Here is a 20,639-nt window from a genome sequence, read left to right as displayed (position 1 = left end):
TGGGGAGCAGCTCAGAGTTTTCGTTATCAATGTAAGTTATAACTTCACACAAGAGTACTTGGAGCAGGTACGAGGTATTGGATCAGTTTATGAATTGGGCCATTTATGGGTCAATTATGAATTTAGGAGCTTGTTGCTCTATCAATTACTTAAAAAAATATATGGAACAAGTGACTTCTTTTTCTTTCTGGTTTCTAGACTTTTCCAGTTATTTCTTTCTGGATAAAACTTTCCTGTAGTTATTTTTCGTAACTGACATGAAAAATGTTTTCTATTCCAAAGTAAATATGATTATAGATTTTTTTTCCCCAAAATGAATCCAGGTACTATATTTCTTACATAATCCTCTCATCTAGTCTACCATCTAAGTTTCTTCTAGAGGAAAGATATTTTATATGTATACACATATATACGTATGTGTATATACATACAGATGTATCCATTGACTCCTCTCATACCATATTTTTAATTTAAGGCGAAAAACTATGTTATTTTAAAAATCATACTATTAAACTCGGAGATGTGGGAATGAATCATGCTAAGGTATTTATAAACTATGCCGACATCTGCCAGACCTCATTGCTAGCAGCTTATGGGATCCTGTGAAGATCAGTGATTCTCAATCTCTTTCTGGAAGGAGCTTTAGACTAGCACAAATAATCCCTAGGAGTTCTGGGAAAAAACCCCTCCCCACCTTTTGAACCAAAGTTACAGGCATATGCCTTAATTTAAACCTGTTATTTCTTAATCTATGCTGTAATACATTCAGCCTTTCCACGAATTTTGCTGTAATGGTTTATTTCCCTCCTCCCCTCCCCTCCTGCTACCCACACTGCACCCTTGTCAACCCCCTTACCTCCGAGGCGCCTGGCCGAGGTCCAGAGCTGTCTGAAGGCCACAGGCGCCCTTCCTGGCCGTAGAGGGGGGGATAAGAAACATCATAAGAAAATCATTAGTTTCATACAGCAGCACCCAAAATTATGGGATCACATTCCTCTTTGACAGTAGCAGAACTGCTTAAAACCCTGGACAACAAAGAACTGGTCCCTTATTACACCTACCACCTAACTGGAGAACTGTGACCAAAAGGACAAGTTAGAAAGTTTAGGTCACAGCCATAGTGAATTTGAAATAGATTGTATTTGAAATAGATTTAAAGTCAGACATCTTTCAATCTATACACTTGTATGTTTGAAATACATTCAAAATGTCAACAAACCGTATTCAGTCAGTCCCTGGACTTGGGTCGGGCCTGGGTGAATTAAGCTTTCGTGCAGAGGCCTACCCCACACAAAGGTGTGTCACCACAGCCGGCTAAGCGCCAGCCAAGGCCCTTCTGAATTGCAACTCAGCTCTGAGTTAAGCAGCAGCAGAAGAAAGGGATTGCCCAGCCACACAGGATGGCTTTCAAACTGAAAACTGAGTTTCCAAAGCTTCAATGCCCTTCAGGCATCTTCTAGTGAATTTATTCTTCAGTCTGTATATTCATAAGGCAGATGTAACTTGACATCTAGTTGCTTATCTTTTTGCAAAAATGTTTGGCCAGACTGACAAGGTGACAAACAAATAACAAGCATTATTAAGGGTCATTTATTACACCTAAACCTGTCTGCACAGCATTTCAGTATCTTATCCCTTTTGAACCCAAATTGTTGGCTATTAACAAGGATCTCTTGGGCTGCTGGCTAAAGACCTGTTACTGTAATAAAGAAAATACGAACTATTGGGGGGAAGCAGATGCCGGTATTTTTGGACACCCAGGAACATGCATAAATGACCTTGTGCAATCACTGAGCCTCCCAAGAGCCCACAAGCACCCCAGTGGACCTGGGAGAGGAACACCCCTCCGTCTGCAGACCCTAAGGCCCATTCTCTTGCTTTCTCATAGGCCAGCAGTCTAATACAAATATGCCCTTCCCTGCTAAACAGTGTGTTTGCTCAGTATTTACAATCTGTTACTAAGATAGCCACAGGACATTGTTCCTGGAATCAGCAGCAAGAATATGAACGGACCCAAATGCATTTAGAGGAAGCTTGGACTATCAGATTATGTAATGGGCCAGCATGGTGACAGGTGACAGACCAAAGGCGAATCTAATGAAGTGGCTGAGGGCAGCCTTCACCGGGCAAAGGCAGCTCGTACAGCGCTTTAGAGCGGGTTATTCCTTCGGGTCAAAGTGAAGCAATCCTATAGTTCTTGGCTGCTGCAGTGGCTTTCATATTGGGAATAGTACAGAAACTCATCCTCCCATGTTTCTCAGAGTCCTAATTCCATCCTAGCTCTTCTTCCTGTCCTTCAAACTGCAGCTTGGTGCCACTCCTGCCCACCAGGCACTCACTGATGTCCACTTCTAACTTCCATCCTGAGAACTGTCAGCAGGCCACAGTGCGCAGCATAAGGGCCAGAGAGAATACCACCAAATGAAGTGGGAGGGCAGTGACCCAGAAGGGGGGGTTGCACATTTTCTGAAAATGGCAATAACCATCCTCGGTGGCTTTATTTTCCTAAAACTTAGCAACACTGGAAAAATGCTTCAGAGCCCCACATCCAGCCTTGGGCACACTCATTCTTGTATTTCACCAAATTCACATCAACCTCCTTGTCACTAAATCCACTCAGTGCTTTTTGGCCCTCCTCTCGCCTGGCCTCCCAGCAGCACTAGACCTTCTCACTGGCCCAGCAACGTCACCGGCTCCTAGTTCACAGCCTGACTTCTCTGGCCACTCTGCCTGCTCCTCGAGGCGTCTCTGTTTCTGCACCTAGGTTAAATGTCAGAGTTCCTCAGAGCCCTGCCCTGGGCCCCTCGCCTCTCACTGCAATCTCCCTGGGCACCTCATTCCCTCCGCAGCTTAAAGGGCCATCCTCAAAGTGATGGGCCTGTCTCTGGCCCCACCTTCTCCCACAAGCTCCAGATGTGGCTAACCACTGGGGACTCCAGGATTCTAACAGACTTCTAAAACTAAGCATGTCCAAAGTGGAACTCACTGACTTTTCCCCCAAACCTCTCATTCCTCTGTACCGGCGTGGCTTCACCAACTAACCATTCTCCCCCACCCTCACTCCACTTCCCTCTATTGCCGCCATCACTATTTTAATAATGATATAATTTATTTAGCTTTTCACTGACAACTGCCCCACCCATCTTATTTTTCAGGCCTTTCACCCATGTGGTACATAGGAGATGTTAAAACTACAAAACCTACAAGATGCTGTGGTGAGATTGGTTAAGGCCAACAGCCCAGAAAGCTGTCATTCCAATTCTGTGCCCAGTGCTGATATGTAGAGAATACAGACCTGGAAGATGACCAGAGTTCTAGAAAGACTGGATCCCAGCAGTCCTAATAGTTAGGGACCTGTCTAGCACTAGATTCATGCCACAACCTGCTCTGGCCACTCATCTCTGGGCTATCCCACACTGCCCATCGCCAGATCACCCTCATTAGCATTGAACTTCTCAGGCTGCTGGTGGAGCCCATGGATTCTTGTTCTCCTTGGTGAGTGAAGTCCTCTATGATCTAACGCCGTGACCAGCATTCTCTAAGGGCCCTGTATCATCTGAGAGACTACAGATAGCTAAACTCAAAGATAGGGGCTCTCTTGTCTAGACTCCTCAGTTTCTTCGTCTCCAAATGCTAGTGATGCCATTTTCAGGGAGAAGGGGACTTGTCATACAGCTAGCATCTACTCAAATAGCAGCATTTCCGGATCCTCGTTACAAAACCAATTTTTATCTCACAACGAAGCCTCTAATGTTCTTGGAAAATGCTTTTGTTACATTGTATTATACTTGGAACAAGCTATGAAATAAGATAATAAAGTAGTTCACAGAATTTTGAGTAATAGGAACAAAATATCGCCAGTATTTTTATACAGGCTTAAATGCATTCCCTCTCTTATGGCTGTTTCTTTCTAAGAATACCAACCAAAAGGAAGTGAAGCATCCACCCGTCTTCATTACTTCATTACAGATCTGCTGAATGCCTCCTAGCAGCAGGTCTTGATCCCTTTCCATTGCAACACATGGGATGATGTGCACAAATAACCCGACAGGTACTGTGCCGCGCCTCCCATGGGGCAGGTTCGGGGGGACGTGGAACAGGGGTCCGTGCAATCCCGAGGATTAAGGTGTCACCCTGACCCCTTTCTTCTACTTAAGAAAACATTCTGGAATGCAAGTGAGCATGACAGTACTCTAGGGATCACTTCAAATCAATTCTAGTTTATTTTTTAAGGTATATTATTCTCAAGTCACTCATGTTTTATCTATTATTAGTACGAGTTACTTGAGACACATGAAAACTGAGCAGGACATATGGGGGACTGTCACACCTGCTCCAGGAAGCTTACAAGAAGGGCATCCAATCTCAGGGGTGAAGGAAGCAGGCCTCAGAGCCCTCTCTGTATGTGCAGTGCCTTGCATGCATGTTTCTTATTCTCTAGTTTTTCTCCCTGGCACAAAGGCCCTGTAACAAGAAAGGTAATGAGCAATTATCTGATGACAATTTAATATTACCTGGATGGATGACACAGCTATCGACACAGATAGGGATCTGACTCTGAGCTGGGAAAGCCCTAGACCAGAATCCTGGCACTGTCACTCTTCAATCTGTGCCCTCAGGCAGCTTACTTAGTTTTTCTAAGCCTCGTTTTCCTTCTTTGTAAAAGGAGGTGGTTGTGAGGCTCAAATACATCAATGAATGTAAATTCCTTCACAGTGCCCTGCACGTGAGTATTCAATAAATAGCAGCTCTTAACATTACAGATAATGGTTACCTGCTGTTATACACAACTAAAGTGGGGATAATTTTCAGTTATCTCTTTCAAAATAATGAATTCACTGAAATTTCCTTGTTTGTTTGTTTATTTACTAGATCTATTCCAAAGGTGGCATTTTGAATGGAAAGGCTGGAAGCATGCGAGAGGCTTAAGCAAAGGTGCATTTATCTCAGATTTTTTCAGGACCTTTCTCAGTTGGGAGCTGATTCCTAAAACCAGCATAACTCACAAGACTCCTCACACAAGTTCTTCTCCACAGCTGCCCACTGCTTGATTTCAGCAGGAACCCAGGTGCTACACAGAACAAAGGCCCACAGTTGCATAATGACTGTGTGTGCTCTTCAGTCATTAGCTCAGCCTGCAACTGACTGTCCCCTGAGGGAACCACCATGAGCACAAACTCTGGCCGAGATTAAAAGGCCACACCTTGTCCTTCTGATACCATGAGGTGAAAGCAGGAAGATAGCAGGCAGGTTAAAAGAAACAACTTTATAGCATTCAATTTTGTGCCAAACTTTTACTCTCTCTTGGATCTTCTTTTATTTGCTAAAATGAAATCTTTATTGTGAATGAATATGTTGTTATTTGTCATCTTCCTGCTAATGTAGTCACTGTCAGGAGATCACTCATGTTTGACCATCTCTGAGTAGGGTGACAACACTTTTCTTCTGAATCTGCAAGGCTGTGGTCAGAGCCTGGACCACAGCAAACATGCTGAGGGCTTTCCCGTGTGACAGTGTCCCTCAGCCTACATCCACAAAAACCACAATCACACATGAACATATACATGAGTGCATGTGTGTAGTTTGTCTCCCATGCTAAGTATACTTTGAATCATAAAGTTTGGTGCCCTGGCCTCCCTGGCTTGGCCCTGGAACTTGCTTCCATGGGTGCACCGGTGAGCACAGACACTAGGACCCAGGCCTATGAATCCCTTTGACCACTATGAGGAGCTGGTTGGTCATCAAGGGGCCCTACTCAATCTAATCTTGTGGAAAAGGGACACAGGAGAGCTCCAAATTTTGCAGGCTTGAAGACATGCATTTTTAGACTCCTTTACACTTGAGGAATCTGCTTTTTATTTTCCCATTTCTGAATGGTCAGTGGACAGCCATATTTACGGAAAGATTTCCCATAAATTGAATCTGCTTGACGCTAAGACGTCTGCATTAAAGATTAAAAAATCACCTGATCTTTCAAATGACTGTATGATGCCAGCAGCCAAGATGTGTTATTTGCAGACCTGAAACACAATAATTGGATTTTTTCCCTTTAAATCTGACTGTTTGGCACCTTTTGGGGGGTGGGAGGGGGTGGGAAATAAAAATCGACTTGTCTTCTTTTTTTATTGTTGTAAAATATACATAACATAAAATTTACCATTTTAGTCATTTAAAAGTATACAGTTCTGTGGCATTAAATACATTCACATTGTCGTGCAACTATCACCACCATCCATCTCCAGAACTTTTTCATCTTCCCAAACTGAAATGTTATACCCACTAAACACTAACTTCCCATTCCTTTCTCCTCTCAGGCCCTCCTAAGCACCATTCTATTCTCTATCTCTATGAATTCGACTATTCGAGGTATCTGGTCTAAGTGGAATCATATAATATTTGTCCTTTTGTGGACACATACTATTGTATCCTCCTTTCACTCAGCATAATGTCTTTAAGTTTCATCCATGTTGTAGCATGTGTCAGCATTTCATTCCTTTTTTAGGCTGAGTAATATTCCATTGTAGGTATATACCATATTTTGCCTATTCATTCATCTATTGATGGATGTTTGGGTTGTTTCCCACTTTGGGCTACTGAGGAATAATGCTGCTATGAACAGGGGTGTACAAACATCTATTTGAATCTGTGCTTTTAAGTCTTTTGGGTATACAGCCAGAAGTGGAATTGCTGGGTCACATGGTATTTCTATGTTTAATTTTTTGAGAAATCACCATACTGTTTTCCACAGCAGTGGCGCCATTTTACATTTCCAACAGCAATGCACAGGGTTCCGATCTCTTCACATCTTCACCAGTACTTGTTGTTTTTTGATAATAGCCATCCCAATGAGAAAGAGAAAGAGAGAGAGAGAGAGAGAGGATTTGCCCTTCCTCCACCTTTTTGTTCTATTCGGGCCTCAATGGATTGAATGATGCCTGCCCACATTGGTGAGGGCAGGTTTTCTTTACTCAGTCTACTGAGTCAAACGTTAATCTCTTCTGGAATTGCTCTCCCAGACACATCCAGAAGTAATGTTTTATCAGGTATCTGGGCATCACTTAGCCCAGTCAAGTTGACACATAAAATTAACAAATACAATTAATGATACTGAGTTCCCATGTGCTTATTGGCCATTTGTATGTCTTCTTTGGAGAAATGTCTATTCAAGTCCTTTGCCTATTTTTAAATTGGGTTGTCTGTTATTTTGTTGTTGAGTTGTAGGAGTTCTTTATACATTCTGGATATCAATCCTTTATCAGACATATGATTTGCAAATATTTTCTCCTGTTCTGTGAGTTGCCTCTTCACTCTCTTGATAGCGTCCTTTGAAAAACAAAAGTTTTTAATTTTTGAAATCCAATTTATCTATTTTTTCTTTTGTTGCCCGTGCTTTTGGTGTCACATGCAAGAAATCATTGCCAAATACAATGTCATGAAGCTTTTTCCCCATTGTTTTAAGAGTTTTATGGTGCTAGCTCTTACATTTAGGTTTCTGATCCATTTTGAGTTAATTTTTGTATATGGTATAAGGGTTCAATGTCATTATTTTGCACGTGGATATGCAGTTTTCCCAGCACCATTTTTGAAAAGACTGTCGTTTCTTCTCAAATGTTCTTGGCACCCTTGTCGAAAATCATTTGACCCTATATGGAAAAGTTTATCTCTGGGCTCTCTATTCTATTCCATTGGTCTATGTGTCTGTCTTTATGCCAGTATCACACTGTTTTGTCACTGTAGCTTTGTAGTAAGTTTTGAAATCAAGAAGTGTGAGACTTCCAACTTTGTTATTCTTTTTCAATATTACTTTGACTATGGGGGGGGAGGGTGGTCCCTTGAGATAGCACATGAATTTTAGGATGGACTTTTCTATTTCTGCCAAAAATATGTTGGGATTTTGATAGGGTTTGCACTGAATCTGTAGATTATTTTGGGTAATACCAACATCTTAACAATGTCAAGTCTTCCAATCCATGAACGTGAGTTATCTTTCCATTTATTTGCGTCTAATTTGTTTCAGCAACATTGTATAGTTTTCAGTGTACAAATCTGTCACCTCCTTGGTTAAGTTTATTCCTAAGCATTGTATTCTTTTTGATGCTTTTTATTGTAAATTGAATTGTTTTCTTAATTTCCTTTTTGGATTGTTCATTGTTAATGTTAAGAAATGCAACCGATTTTGTAGCCTGCAACTTTGTTGAATTTATTTGTTCTATTAGATTTTTTTGTTTGTTGGAATTTTTAGAGTTTTTTTACATATAAGATCATATCATCTGCAAACAGAGATAATTTTACTTTTCCTTTCCAATTGGAATGTCTTTTATTTCTTTTTCTTGTCTAATTGCTCTGGCGAAAACTTCTAATAAACACTATGTTGAAAAAGTGGTGAAAACATGCATCCTTGTCTTGTTCCTGATCTTAAGAGGAAAAGCTTTCAGTCCTCCACCACTGAGTATGATGCTAGCTGTGGGCTTTTCATAAATGCTCTTTATTAGGTTGAGATACTTTCCTTCTATCCTAGTTTGTTGAATGTTTTTATTATGAAAAAGTACTGAATTATGTCAGGTACTTTTTCTACATCAATGAGATGGTTCATGTAGTTTTTTCCCTTCATTTTGTTATTGTGGTGTTTTACATTGATTGATTTTTCATGTGGAACCATCCTTGAAGTACAGGAATAAACCCCCTTGGGTTATGGTGTACAACTTTTTAGTATGCTGCCGAATTCAGTTTGCTAGTATTTTGTTAAGGATTTTTGCATTAATAGTCATAGGGGCAATTGGTCTTTGGTTTTCTTTTTCCGTCATTTGTTTGACTGACTTTGATATCAGGGTAGTGCTGGCCTCAGAGAATGAGTTAGAAAGTGTTCCCTCTTCAATTTTTGGAAGAGTTTGAGAAGGACTGGTGTTAATTCTTCTTTAAATGTTTGGTAGAATTCACCAGTGAAGCCATCTGGTCTAGGGATTTTCTTTGTTGAGAGGTTTTCAATCATTGATTCAATTTCCTTACTAGTTACAGATCTATTCAGATCTTCTATTCTTTATGATTCAGGCTTAGTAGGGTGTGTTTCTAGGAATTTGGCCACTTCATCTAGGTTATTCAATTTGTTGATATACAATTGTTCACAGTACTCTCTTATAATCTTTTTTATTTCTCTATCTCTTAGATCTTTTTCCACCCAAAGCATACAACTACAGCATTAAAAGGGAGTAATATGTGACCATGACTTACTGGGGCTTCCACTGCAAGCTGCAGCTGAAGCTTGCGGCCTTGGGTCCATGTGAAACCACTCCCATGCCCCAAAACTTCTTGGTTTTATGCTCTCAGCTAAACTCTCCTTTCTACACACAGAGGACCATAGGAATCATCAGATTTGGGGACTGGAAACAACCAGCTCTCTGTGGGAATGGAAACATCTAATACAGTGATTTTTAAACTGAGCTGCAAACTCTTAGACAGCTAGACAATCAATTTAAGTGGGTCACAGCCAGCATTCCAAAAAATGAGACAGAATAGAAAATATCTGAGTATGTTGTCTCTAAGTATAGTTTGGTGAAACTTCTGCCTTAGTTGTGTATATGAGTATTGTGGATTGTGATGTAAAATGTGTTTCTTACTGTTCTTCATGGTCAAAAACAATCTGAAGGTCTCTGATCCAAGCCAATTATCCCTCATTTTAGATGGGAGGAAACTGAGGCCCAAAGAGGGTACACTACTCACTGGAGATGACACAGTCAGTTTGTTGCAAAGCAATGCCATTGCTGGATATTTTGGCTTTTACCCAAGACTTCCTCCCAGTGAATGAATGTATTATATAGCCTCAAATTTGAAAATCTATTTTTTTTCCCTGTCCCGGGGTGAGAATTTCAAAGCATAGGTAAAATTGATCTTTGGATATTCAGCAACACCTTTACCTTTGGATAAAATCAATTTTCTTACATTTCTTCCCTTTTTCCATGCAACCTCTCCACCATCCAGATACTTTAGTATTACTGTCTTTTCCACCCTAGATGGCAGTAACAGCTTAGATGTCAAGGCAGTACCTCTAGATGTCAATGACTGTGTTCTCTTCAGCATTTCCCCCTTTATTTCCTTCTGGGAATCCATCATCAGACTTCTCAAGACTCAATATTTCCCTCCCGACTCTACTCAATCTAGGGCACTTCCCTTAAGAGAAAAACAAGTCATCTAGGAAGGTCTGTTGGGAAGAAAAGAAAGGGAATCCTTTACACTTCCAGAACACGGTGGATGAGGGGGATGTATAGGCCCTGAGGAGCCAGCAGAAAACGAGCTGCGCGGGGCCTCTCCTGGGCTTGGTGCTGGGACAGAGTGAGCAAGTAGACTTCACGAGAAACCAGCCTGGGAATTAGAAAGCTCAGGGCAACAGGGAAATGTGGAACCGTACACTATCAGCCTAGGCGGGCGCAATCACCTCCTTTAATTTGTGAGAGGAAGCTGAGGCACAGGGACAAATGGTTTCCCCAGGTCAGAGAGCTAGCAGGGGATTCACACAGAGCCAGAACCCATCTTCCTCCCATGGCTGTCTTTTGACAGCCTTGGGAGCCTCCCCAACAAGGACCGCTCAGAATTAGAATAATTTAGAGAACTTTTTCCCCCCAGAACAAACCATATCAACTTTCAAGGACTAAGTAAAAACAAACAAACAAACTTTGCCAATAGATTATTAACGCTAATGCCTATTTAGAAAGTTATTAAAATTTGTTTGTAAAATTTTTATTAATTTTATTTAAAAATCTGATTTTAGCATACTTCTGTCACAATACAAACCATATTCAAATGAGTTACCTTGGAAGTTTATACATGATCAGAACATGATTGGAATTGTCTTCAGCATCAGTTGATGTGAGCAGAGGATGTTTTTTAATTGCAAAAGTAATACACAAATAGATTCTTACCATAAAGATTTAAGAATACAGAACAAGGCTCCTTTGCCCACCTCCTCCCACCTCTGCTCCTCCCTGGAGGAAGCCATCAGTTTGCTATGGGTCCTTCCTGACTTTTCTCTACAGGATCAGTTTATAACTCAGACAACATCAGTGGTACTAATTGAGTCACACTTGGCTTTGAACCAAAACTGTATTCATGTCCTTCATATGACTTAAATCTAAATGGATTTTAGCTGGTACCAAAAATGAAATCCATCTTCAGAGAATAAATAAGAAAAAGGAAGACTTGCCATCATTGAGAAATTTTTTTTAAAAAAAACTGTCCTTGAAAAATTTCCAAAAACTGACCTACAAACTCTGAAGGTAATTTCAAAACTGTTCTGTGCAACAACAACATCAGTTGAAGGACTATTTGAGCTCTTGATATTGCTTTAAAAACAAATCTTCGGAGGCTGGCCCGGTGGCGCAGCGGTTAAGTTCGCACGTTCTGCTTCTCAGATGCCCGGGGTTCACTGGTTTGGATCCCGGGTGCAGACATGGCACCACTTGGCAAAAAGCCATGCTGTGGTAGGCATCCCACATACAAAGCAGAAGAAGATGGGCATGGATGTTAGCTCAGGGCCGGTCTTCCTCAACAAAAAGAGGAGAATTGGTGGTGGTTAGCTCAGGGCTGATCTTCCTCAAAAACAAAAAACCCCCAAATCTTGTCTATTAAAAAGGTCTGTCTACTTTTGTTCAGGTAAGAATCTGCTGTGTAATAGCTATGACCTAGCATTCTTATCCAATTTTTCCAGCAACCTGGCCTCCTGTTTCTCTTACTTGAAGGGAAACATTCTCATTTTGAAGTTGTTAAAATTATCTATTTTCTAATGCTTCAATTAGAAACACCACAGGGTAAAACCTTTTAAATGGTCATTCTGGCAGCTTGACTATATGAATGCCCTCACTCATTTAGAGAGAGAGACAGCATGGCTGATGGTAAGAAACCTGTGCTTGGAGTTTACAGGAGGTGCTGACCTGCCCTTGCATTCCCCTCGACACTTGGAAATGCACTTTCAGCAGCTCCTGAAATAATGGGGAACTGTTATTGGGCAAAGTTGACAACAGAGAGCCCTGGTCTTATGGTGCAGTAAGAATTTGCCTCACCCACAGGAAAGCTGTCCCCTGACATCTTTCATCCTAGTCCCATGCTAAATGAAGCCTGTGCCTCTCTTTAGTCTGAAGTGTCAGAGATGTGCCTATTATAACTGCATCATCGAGCCCTTTAGTTCATTTTTTTTGCACCTTACTGAAAATAGCTCATTTCTATCGTTTTAGAAATGCTTTTCTAAACACAGGCTGAAGTAGGGAGAAATGAGAACAGGCAGGTGCATGCAGTCCAGCTCTTCAGTCATGGCAGGAATGAACTGTGTGTGGTAATTACCACACCTCCTTCACTGGACCCCAGGACACAGCCCGTTGGCTTCTCAAGCACCATAAGCTCTGAGTCCAGTGCAGTGGGTTCCTGAGAAGCTTCTCAGAAGTGCCCATTCTCTGGCCATCCTTGCTCCCAAGACCAACAGAGAGGAGCCCACAGCCACCTTTGCCCTCCTGGCCACAGACTCCAACCACAGAGAGATGGGCCCTGCCCCAGGAGATGACTGGACAGCACAGGCCAGGAATAAACATGTCAGACTGGGCATAGGAAACACTGTACTCTGTTGGTGCAGACTCACTTGGCTGAACAACTCATCTTTTAAGAATGCTCTTTACTTCCACAAGGAAGTTCTTTTCCATTTTTCTGGAAACCAGTGGCCCTCTTGGTTTATCTTTGTTTTCACTCTTGTGGTAGAGGCATGAGTGCAGAAGAATATTTCCTCTAAAAAACAATCACCACTGTGTAAACCAACAAATGGCAATGGCACCCTGCCCACTGCTGAAGGTTCCACATAGAGAGATGGGACCACAGCCAAAAGGTGAGCACTAGGCTATCTTAACTAGTGGCTGCTTTGCAGCCCCAGCCTGGGGGGTGCCAGACAGCAATAGAGGCCAGTGTGGCCTGATATGCTCATTTTTAGAGAAAAGATGTAACTTTCAGTTTTTAAGTGAAATCTCCAAATTTTTACAAGTTTGATCAAGTTTTGTCAAAATACTCTTTGGGGCAAACCACATACACTGGCCATACCCCAGGCCAAGTCTACAACTTCTGCAGAGAGGGTCTTTGGGTGTGGACTTCCACCATCCCAGAGCACTTTGGATAAGAAGAACCCAAGTTTCCACACCAACACAGCTGGTGACCACAGTCCGCATCCTTCTTCCCAAAGCTGGGGGACAAAACAAGTGGTCCCCTTCCCCACACCCCCCATGGAGCTGGTGTAGAACCGGCTGCGCTGGTGCTGGCCTGGCCCTGCGCTGTCTCCCCAGGGGCCCAGGCGCCGCTATTTTCACAATCATTTACTCCCTGCAGCAGTTGGTAATAAAGAAATGCCTGATGTGACTCCTTTTGTTAATTTTTTAATTGAAATTGCTGTTTTTATAGGTCAGATTGGCTGAATATCCACAATTTCATATGGTTAAAACTAAGTAAAATGTTCCTGTCCCTCTGCTGTTCCTCAGTAGATGGCCAGCTACTTGGCCTTGCCTATTGTCCACTGTCCACCGTGCTCTGGGCTGTCCCGACAGGTTCAACTAGCCCCGCCAGGCTGGACTACAGCCTGTCAGAAAAAGTCACTCAGGCCTCCCCCAGTTCTGGCAAGAAAGGCTCCAGTCACTTGTGCAAACATCTCTCATGGCTATGTCCAGAATATTTATGCCCCTTTATTGTTTTCCTATTACTTGGCAGTCTAAGATAAAGAAAAGAAATCTAGACAGTCTCAAAGCTTTGAAATCACATAAACCAGGCTCTAAAACATAAGCCAAGCCTACCTCAGAAAGAACACATACGGGTTTGTATCAAAAACCCACCCACTGCTGCTTGCCATTATTTACACATTTACTTTTCTTGTAATTTAATTTAAGCCTGGGTTGCTCTTTTTCATTTTCATCCAGAAATGGCTGCTTCCACCAAATTCAAGGCTGTCCCATCCCCTGGGCTCCCTGAGAATGGTGTCTCAGAGGAACTGTAGCGATGAAGGATGACTGGCCTTGGCCAATGCAGACTCCATTCATTCCTCTCTTCGCCAAGAGGGGAGCTGGCGCACAAACTGTGTGCTTTCAACAGGCACTGTTGGAGCCAGCAAGGGCGGAGCCCAGGGGAGGGGGTACTGTGTGAGGACGAAGGGGCGTGGTGGAATCAGAGGTGCTGGCACTGCCCTCGCTGAGGAAGGTGCCTTTGATTGCACAAAGCAAACCTTCTGGAATTAGGACGAGCCCAGCACTTGGTCCAAAGGGGCAACTTGTCCAACCCACCATTTTCCAGAAGAAGACCTTTCCTCAGAACCAGGGAAATTCAGAGCTACTAAGATCCTATCTTATTAACCTCAGTCTTGCATTTCCCTTTAGGTTGAAGTGGAAAGCTCATTAGTGAGGAGAGCGGCAGCTCACACCAGGGTAGTGAAGTTTCCTCAACCAAATCAGAACATCTACATGTTTAGCCTCTTCCTCGAAAACAAAACCTAACTATTTTGTCCTTAATTTTTCCATCTTGACTATCAAGTCTTCCAGTAAAATATATAAAAATAAATTTAACCAAAAATGTTAAGTGCCCAGCCCTTCTCACATCAGTTTAAAATAAATACACCCTTCACTGACGTGCTCATGGAGCCCTCACACAGTTCCAGAAAAAATGGGCCAAAAGCTCCCTAGAAGGGAGGCAGGGGATGGTGTCCTAGCACTGCACAAGCTCAGAACCATGAGACGCTCACCCACAATGAGGCTAGCAGGGGGCATCCCACACCCACAAGCTGCCAACTAGCTGGGCGCTGCAGCCTCCTGCACTCAAGGCTCCTGGAAAGAGGGGATTTAGATGCTGACAAAGTGAAAGGCACTTCAGAAGCTCTCAGGTGCTCTGACAGACATGAAACCACATGGAAAGCAGCAGCCACAAATACTCATCCATCTTCACCAGTCACCTTTCCCACAAGGAGCGCAAATTCACAAAACACCATGAGGAGCCCAGGAGGCCGTCAGTGATGTGCTCTGTGTCAGTAAGAGCAGGGCCTTTCCCATCACACTGAGACTGTCCAGCCATGTGCCTGCCCTTCTAAGCCCCTCAGCAGAAGAGGCTGGTTGGAACAGGTGGCCATCTTGGGATTCTGAGGGAGGGCCACCTGGAAGGGCAACTTGATACTGCCCCATGCTGAATCCTCATGCCCCATTCCAAACCTGTCCTACAGTTTACAGCCACCTGATACACACCCCACTCCACATACACAAATGGCCACTAGAGACCCCCAGCCCTCCCAATAAGATTGAGAAATGCCAATTAGCCTTAGCCAGGTGGGTGCTGCTGATGGTGGGGAGGAAGGTCGGGGAAGACCGTGGCAAGGACACATTGCATTGTTTCTTCATTATCTGGCTCAGTGTCTGGTTCATGTCCAGTGAATGACTGAATGAACAAAGGCAGGCAGAAATCGCTGGGGGAGACTGTTCCCAAGGCAGAGTCCCAGAGCAGGACCCTTTGATCACGGAAGTTTCCTGTGGACCCCCAACTCTTTCCACCGTGCTGCTGGGAAGTTTGCTCTTCACCCTGTTGAAGCCTCAGAGCCAGCCAGGAGAGACCCACTTATATTAACAGGGATTCTCTTCTACCAGCAAAGTACCTCTGGGAAGCGTGGCATTCAGCACCTGGCGAGATCAGGAGTTCTGCATTTTGGCAACACTGACATTTGGGGTCAGATATTCTTTGTTGTTGGGCTGTGCACTGCAGATGTTTAGAGCATCCCCTCCCCAAGCTGTGACAATCAAAAACACCTCCCAACATTGTTAAATATCCCCAAGGGAGCAAAATCACCCCTGGCTGGGAACCATGAGTGTAAATAAGATTGCTCTCCCAATACTATATTAAGAGAAGTGGCATTTTTTAAATGGAGTTAGGGAGAAGAAGTAGGTAATTAGGAGACAAGATGCCTGCGGGGGGGTGGGGAGGGTGCACATTCCTGGACAGAGAAGAGGACTGCAAGTGAACGTGTGGCTGCACTCACAGTGTCACCCTGATTTGTATCTGTGTTAGGAGAGAAGTAAGGTTTCTTCCTCACCCTTGCTCTTCCCTCTTTGGACTATAAGCTAGGCGAATAGTCTGGGTCATGAAATGGAGCTACAGTCTGGGCCTGAATTGTCTCTGGTTACTGTGTAAAAATGCATCTTGAGTTTGTAAAATGTTGAACAGAGCCCACTGCTAAGCTGTGCAATATCTATCTACATTCCCATTTTATTGAGGAGAGAAACCCAACCCTTGAGAAGCAACAGCACTCATACTGGGTCACTCCAAGAAAAGGAAAAATAGCATAGTCGTAGCAAAGGAATTAAACCCGATGCTGTGTACAGCCTGCAGCTCTACAACCCTTAGCTCAGAGCTCGGATGGAGCTCTCAGGGGCAGAGCTTTGAAGTGTTTATTAACAAAATTAGGCACAGACAGTGATAAAGATCTCTGCAGACACAATCACTAGCTATTGATTGTCTTCACTTGCTGTGCTGCGTGTGGCCCTGAAGCAACTTCTGAAAGTCACTTAATTACCTTCTCGATTTCAGGAAAGGGAGGCCCTGCTGCCCAGCAGTCCCTGGAGCAGGGTGGACACAGGCAAACTGCTGCCCCCGGGAGAGGGGCTCCAGAAGAACCCACTTCCAAATGAAACAGGAGACACATTCCCAAGTAAAAACATACTTAAATTTTTGCTTTTCTACCTTTGTAAAATTGTCTTCCTGTTGCACCTCTTTGCTGGCCAGAGCAGGTGTGTGCCCATCCCAATACCTGACTGGGCTAGGGAGATCTCAGTCCAGGGGCCGAGACCCATGGCAGGCACTCAGGCAACAATGGATGGGCACAGAGATAGCAGGAATGGCCACATCTGCACTGAGGAGTGGAGGAAGGAGCCACCTCTCCCACCCGAGGGACTTGGGGGTGGGAGGGGAAGCAGATGGGCTGGGTGAGGACAAGGCTGGCACTGGAAAAGCAGTCTGAGTTGCCCTTGTGCAGCGACTCCAGCATGTTGAGGTGTGGAGCAGAAAGTGTAAGACAGGAACTTGGATAAATTCATGATCAGTACTTTGTGGAAACTTGAGAGCTCCTTGTTGATGATGACAAGGAGCAGGACAGTTTTACGTATTTCCCCCAAGGCTGAGGTTCAGCATTTACAGTCCTTGCATGATGGCTGATCCTTCTGTAGTTGTGAAACTGTTGCTGTGACAAGATTTTCTCTCTGTCCTCTCTCTTTAAACTCAGGAGAATTACACGTATTTTGTATTTAGAACCAGAAGATTTGGTTCCTTCCTTCAGGTAACAGAGCTGTCCTTATACAACAGTGGGAAATCTGTAGGCATCAGGACACCAGTGGTCAGTGAGTCTGGACCCAGGGAGTACCGGACTGCCTAGATAACACAGGGCCCACCAGGAAAGCCATGTTAACAGGGCCAGGGGTGTGGTGGGGAGCTCACAGGCCTGACTCAGGGCCCAGGGAGATGAAGGTAGGAGACAGCAGAGGATGAGGGAAAGCAAGAGGGAGAAAAGGGTTTTTTCTCAGGACTGATCCTGGCCTCCCTATGGCATCCTGTCTCCTCTCTGGGTCTAAGGGGTGGCACACAGCAGCCCCATGTCTTCCCTCTCCCTCTGCCTCTTATGGACACAGAACACTCAGCAAACCTCAACTTCCCCCATGTCCATGGGGATGGGACAGCAGTGCTAATGGCTCACTGAGCAACTCTGCAACCCCGATGAAGCATGACCCCATCCTCCTGAGGGGTCCCAGGGGCCTTGGGCCCAGCTGCAACTCCACCATACCTGCCAGGACGGCTGCACCCCTCCACTCATCATGGCCTCTCTAAGGCAGTTTACCAGGCAGCCCTGATCCTGACACACACACTCTGAGTGGCTGAGAATCATGAGGGGATTCTGCCTCCTTTGCGCACCACCAAAGTCAAGAATTTATAATTGCCTAAACTCACCCTTCCCAGGCCTTTTGCTGAAAGCCACCAGAATCACAGACTATAAAACCAGTTCAGAACAGAAAGTTACAGTGGCCCTTGGTCTCCCAGGTACAGATCATAGGACAGTTTAGTTGAATATTAGAGTTTTATTTTCCAGAAAAGGAGGGTGATTCAGGGCAAAAAGTAGCTAGAAACCTTAGAAAATCAACCTGAAGAGCCTTCCTCTTATGTTCTGCTGTTCTGTGAGCCGCCTACACAATCCAACCCCCACAGACACACCTGAGGAGGCCCCAAGCCCCCACCGTCTGCACTGCCCTTCTAGCTCACCCACCCCCACGGCCCTGCTGAACCACCTTAGCATCTTACGGATGCAGGCAGTGACGCACGAGTCTGTTATTGATCACTGGAACACCTACCTCCTGGACCACATTTAAGAACAGGTCTCTTCATAAACAGCGTGGATGGATCTCACAAATATAATGTCGAGTGAAAGAAGCCAGACAGGAAGGAGCACCTGCTGTATGATTCGACTGTTATAGGGTTCAAAAGCGGTTGAAACTAATCTGTGCTGACAGCTGTCTAGGCAGTAGTGACCTTGTTGGGGGCAGGTCTGGAAGTGGGGCCTGAGTGGATTTCTCGGGGCTGGTCAAGTCTCTGTCTTGACTAGGTACTGGTTACACAGGTGTGTTCAGTTTGTGAGAATTCACAGCTGAACACTCAGGGCGAATGCACTTTTCCATAAGTTTATTAACCTTCACTAGAGAGTTTTCAATACCTCTGAACCACAGTGGGCTAACGCGAGAGGCTGTTCTGCTTTGTGGCCCTCACCGGCACGCGGCCTCACTTTTGGAACCTGATACAGAGGCCTAGGCAGTACCCCAGGGGCCTAGGCCCACACTTACCGGCTGCAGCCCGTCCTCCTGCCTCCGACTCTGACTCGGGCGGTTGATGAAGGACCGTGTGGAGACTTTGTAGTGATTCAGCAGGCAAACGATGACCACGACCATCACTGTGACCACCACGACGATGATGATGATCTGGGCGAACTCCAGCTCCGCTGTGAAGGGAGAGGAAAGCACTGCTAGCCACATGCCCCTTTGTGCCATTACCCAGTTCTCCAGACACCCACCTTCTTGAGGCACTGATCATTCCAACCATCAGGCACTGAAGGCCTCTTGCACAAATCCAGTCCTCATAAGGACCTCATGAGAGAGAAAATATTTTTCCCCAGATCTGCTGCCCAAGGTCCCTGCCAGACTTTGACATTCTAATAGCATTTGAAGAAAGGGAGACCCAGGCATGGGGGCCTTCCCACAGACCTCTCTGTTCAGCCTAACCTTGGTGCTCAGACAAACTCTGTATTTGCAATTTTTTAATGAGAAAGGCCTTAGGAAAATATATTCTGTTGGCCCTACAAGACCTCTAGAGGTGCTGTGCCATGAGTGACCCCATTTCACACATGGAACTCAAAGTCAAGCCCAGTGTGCATGCCATGGCCACCTCATGGGCTAGCCCTCCTCAAGGGGCAGCCAGGCCCTCGAGTGCTGTCTCTTGGAATATGAAAAGATCAGTGCTCTCCATCATCTAAACTCCGTTCTTACCAGATAACACCCTCCATACCCCCACCTCCAGGGGACTTAAGAAAGTCTCTCAAAACTGAAGTTGTTTCTCCTAGTGTAATCTCTCCAGGAAAGTTAAAGCCATCTTTATGGTTAAGTCAAGATTCCCAAAGCACATCCACACAGGATCTACAGAGTACACTGAAGGGAAAATAGGTTTGTTGATAAAAAGCTCCAACTTCCCTTCCTCAAAGGCTTTGACTTTATAAGTAATTTAGGGAAAACATCTCCACTGTCTCCAAGCCTGCGGGCTGGAGACCCATAAAACCATATTTTATGAGCAGTCAGGTCACCACTGGGTTTCTGACACTGCCATTACAAAAGATTTCCTGGGTACCATTACTACACACTTCACACATGAGTACAGTGCCATGGAGCTACTTCTAGAACAATAGCACGTTGAGTTGGCAATTAGAGGTAGGGAATTCAAGCCCTTCAGTTTTGCAGGGAGGAAGCTGAGGCTCAATGCTCAAGGTCAGCCCTAGAACCCAGACTTTCTGCTTTCTGGCTTCTAGCTCAAGGCTCTGCTGAGGGTTGCTCACCTGTTTTCCTCTGAGTCTCCCCACACACTGAAAAGAAATGATTGTCTGTGCAGGGGAATCAATTTAAAGAGCAAGAGGCTCTGGGAGGAAGTGAGGAAGACACTGTACAACTTTGTTGTGAGGTAGGGAAGTATGGAGTATAATGAAGGACAAGAGAAAGAGGGAAGAGCCCTGTCAATTGTGGTACTACCTCGAACTTGCAACACACACACACAGGCACACATGGACATGTGCATGCATACAAACACGGGCATGGATATATACACAAGAGCATGATGCATTCATGTACACATATACACACATGTATGGATACACACGCAAGGCATGTATACAAACACAGGCATGGACACATACACACATACATGTGCATGCATGCACACACACACACTCTCAAGAGTATCCTCATTCTCAGGAAGATGCAGGAAAAGACTGGGTAGAATCTTTCCCCAAATATCTACAGGTGAGTGTTCCTGCTATCCACATCTTGTCAACAGAGAAGCAGGGCTGGGATGGG

General features: G+C 44.4%; 1 protein-coding gene across 44 annotated transcripts in view; it reads right to left on the bottom strand.

The window, feature by feature from the left end:
- The window catches only part of LDLRAD4 (low density lipoprotein receptor class A domain containing 4), a 428,527-nt gene that overhangs the window by 8,058 nt on the left and 399,830 nt on the right, over window positions 1-20,639 (bottom strand). For all 44 annotated transcript variants that reach the window (XM_070513506.1, XM_070513504.1, XM_070513524.1 and 41 more), the window contains 2 exons: window positions 18,867-19,021; window positions 857-910 (listed from right to left, as the gene is read on the bottom strand). In XM_070513506.1, coding sequence (XP_070369607.1) covers window positions 857-910; window positions 18,867-19,021 — 209 coding nt within the window. The remainder of the gene's footprint in view (window positions 1-856; window positions 911-18,866; window positions 19,022-20,639) is intronic.

The sequence above is a fragment of the Equus asinus genome, chromosome 7, assembly GCF_041296235.1.
Source record: "Equus asinus isolate D_3611 breed Donkey chromosome 7, EquAss-T2T_v2, whole genome shotgun sequence".
Classification (NCBI taxonomy): Eukaryota; Metazoa; Chordata; class Mammalia; order Perissodactyla; family Equidae; genus Equus; species Equus asinus.
Note: the sequence above shows the minus strand (reverse complement) of the source record. Positions and strands in the feature narration are given on the sequence as shown.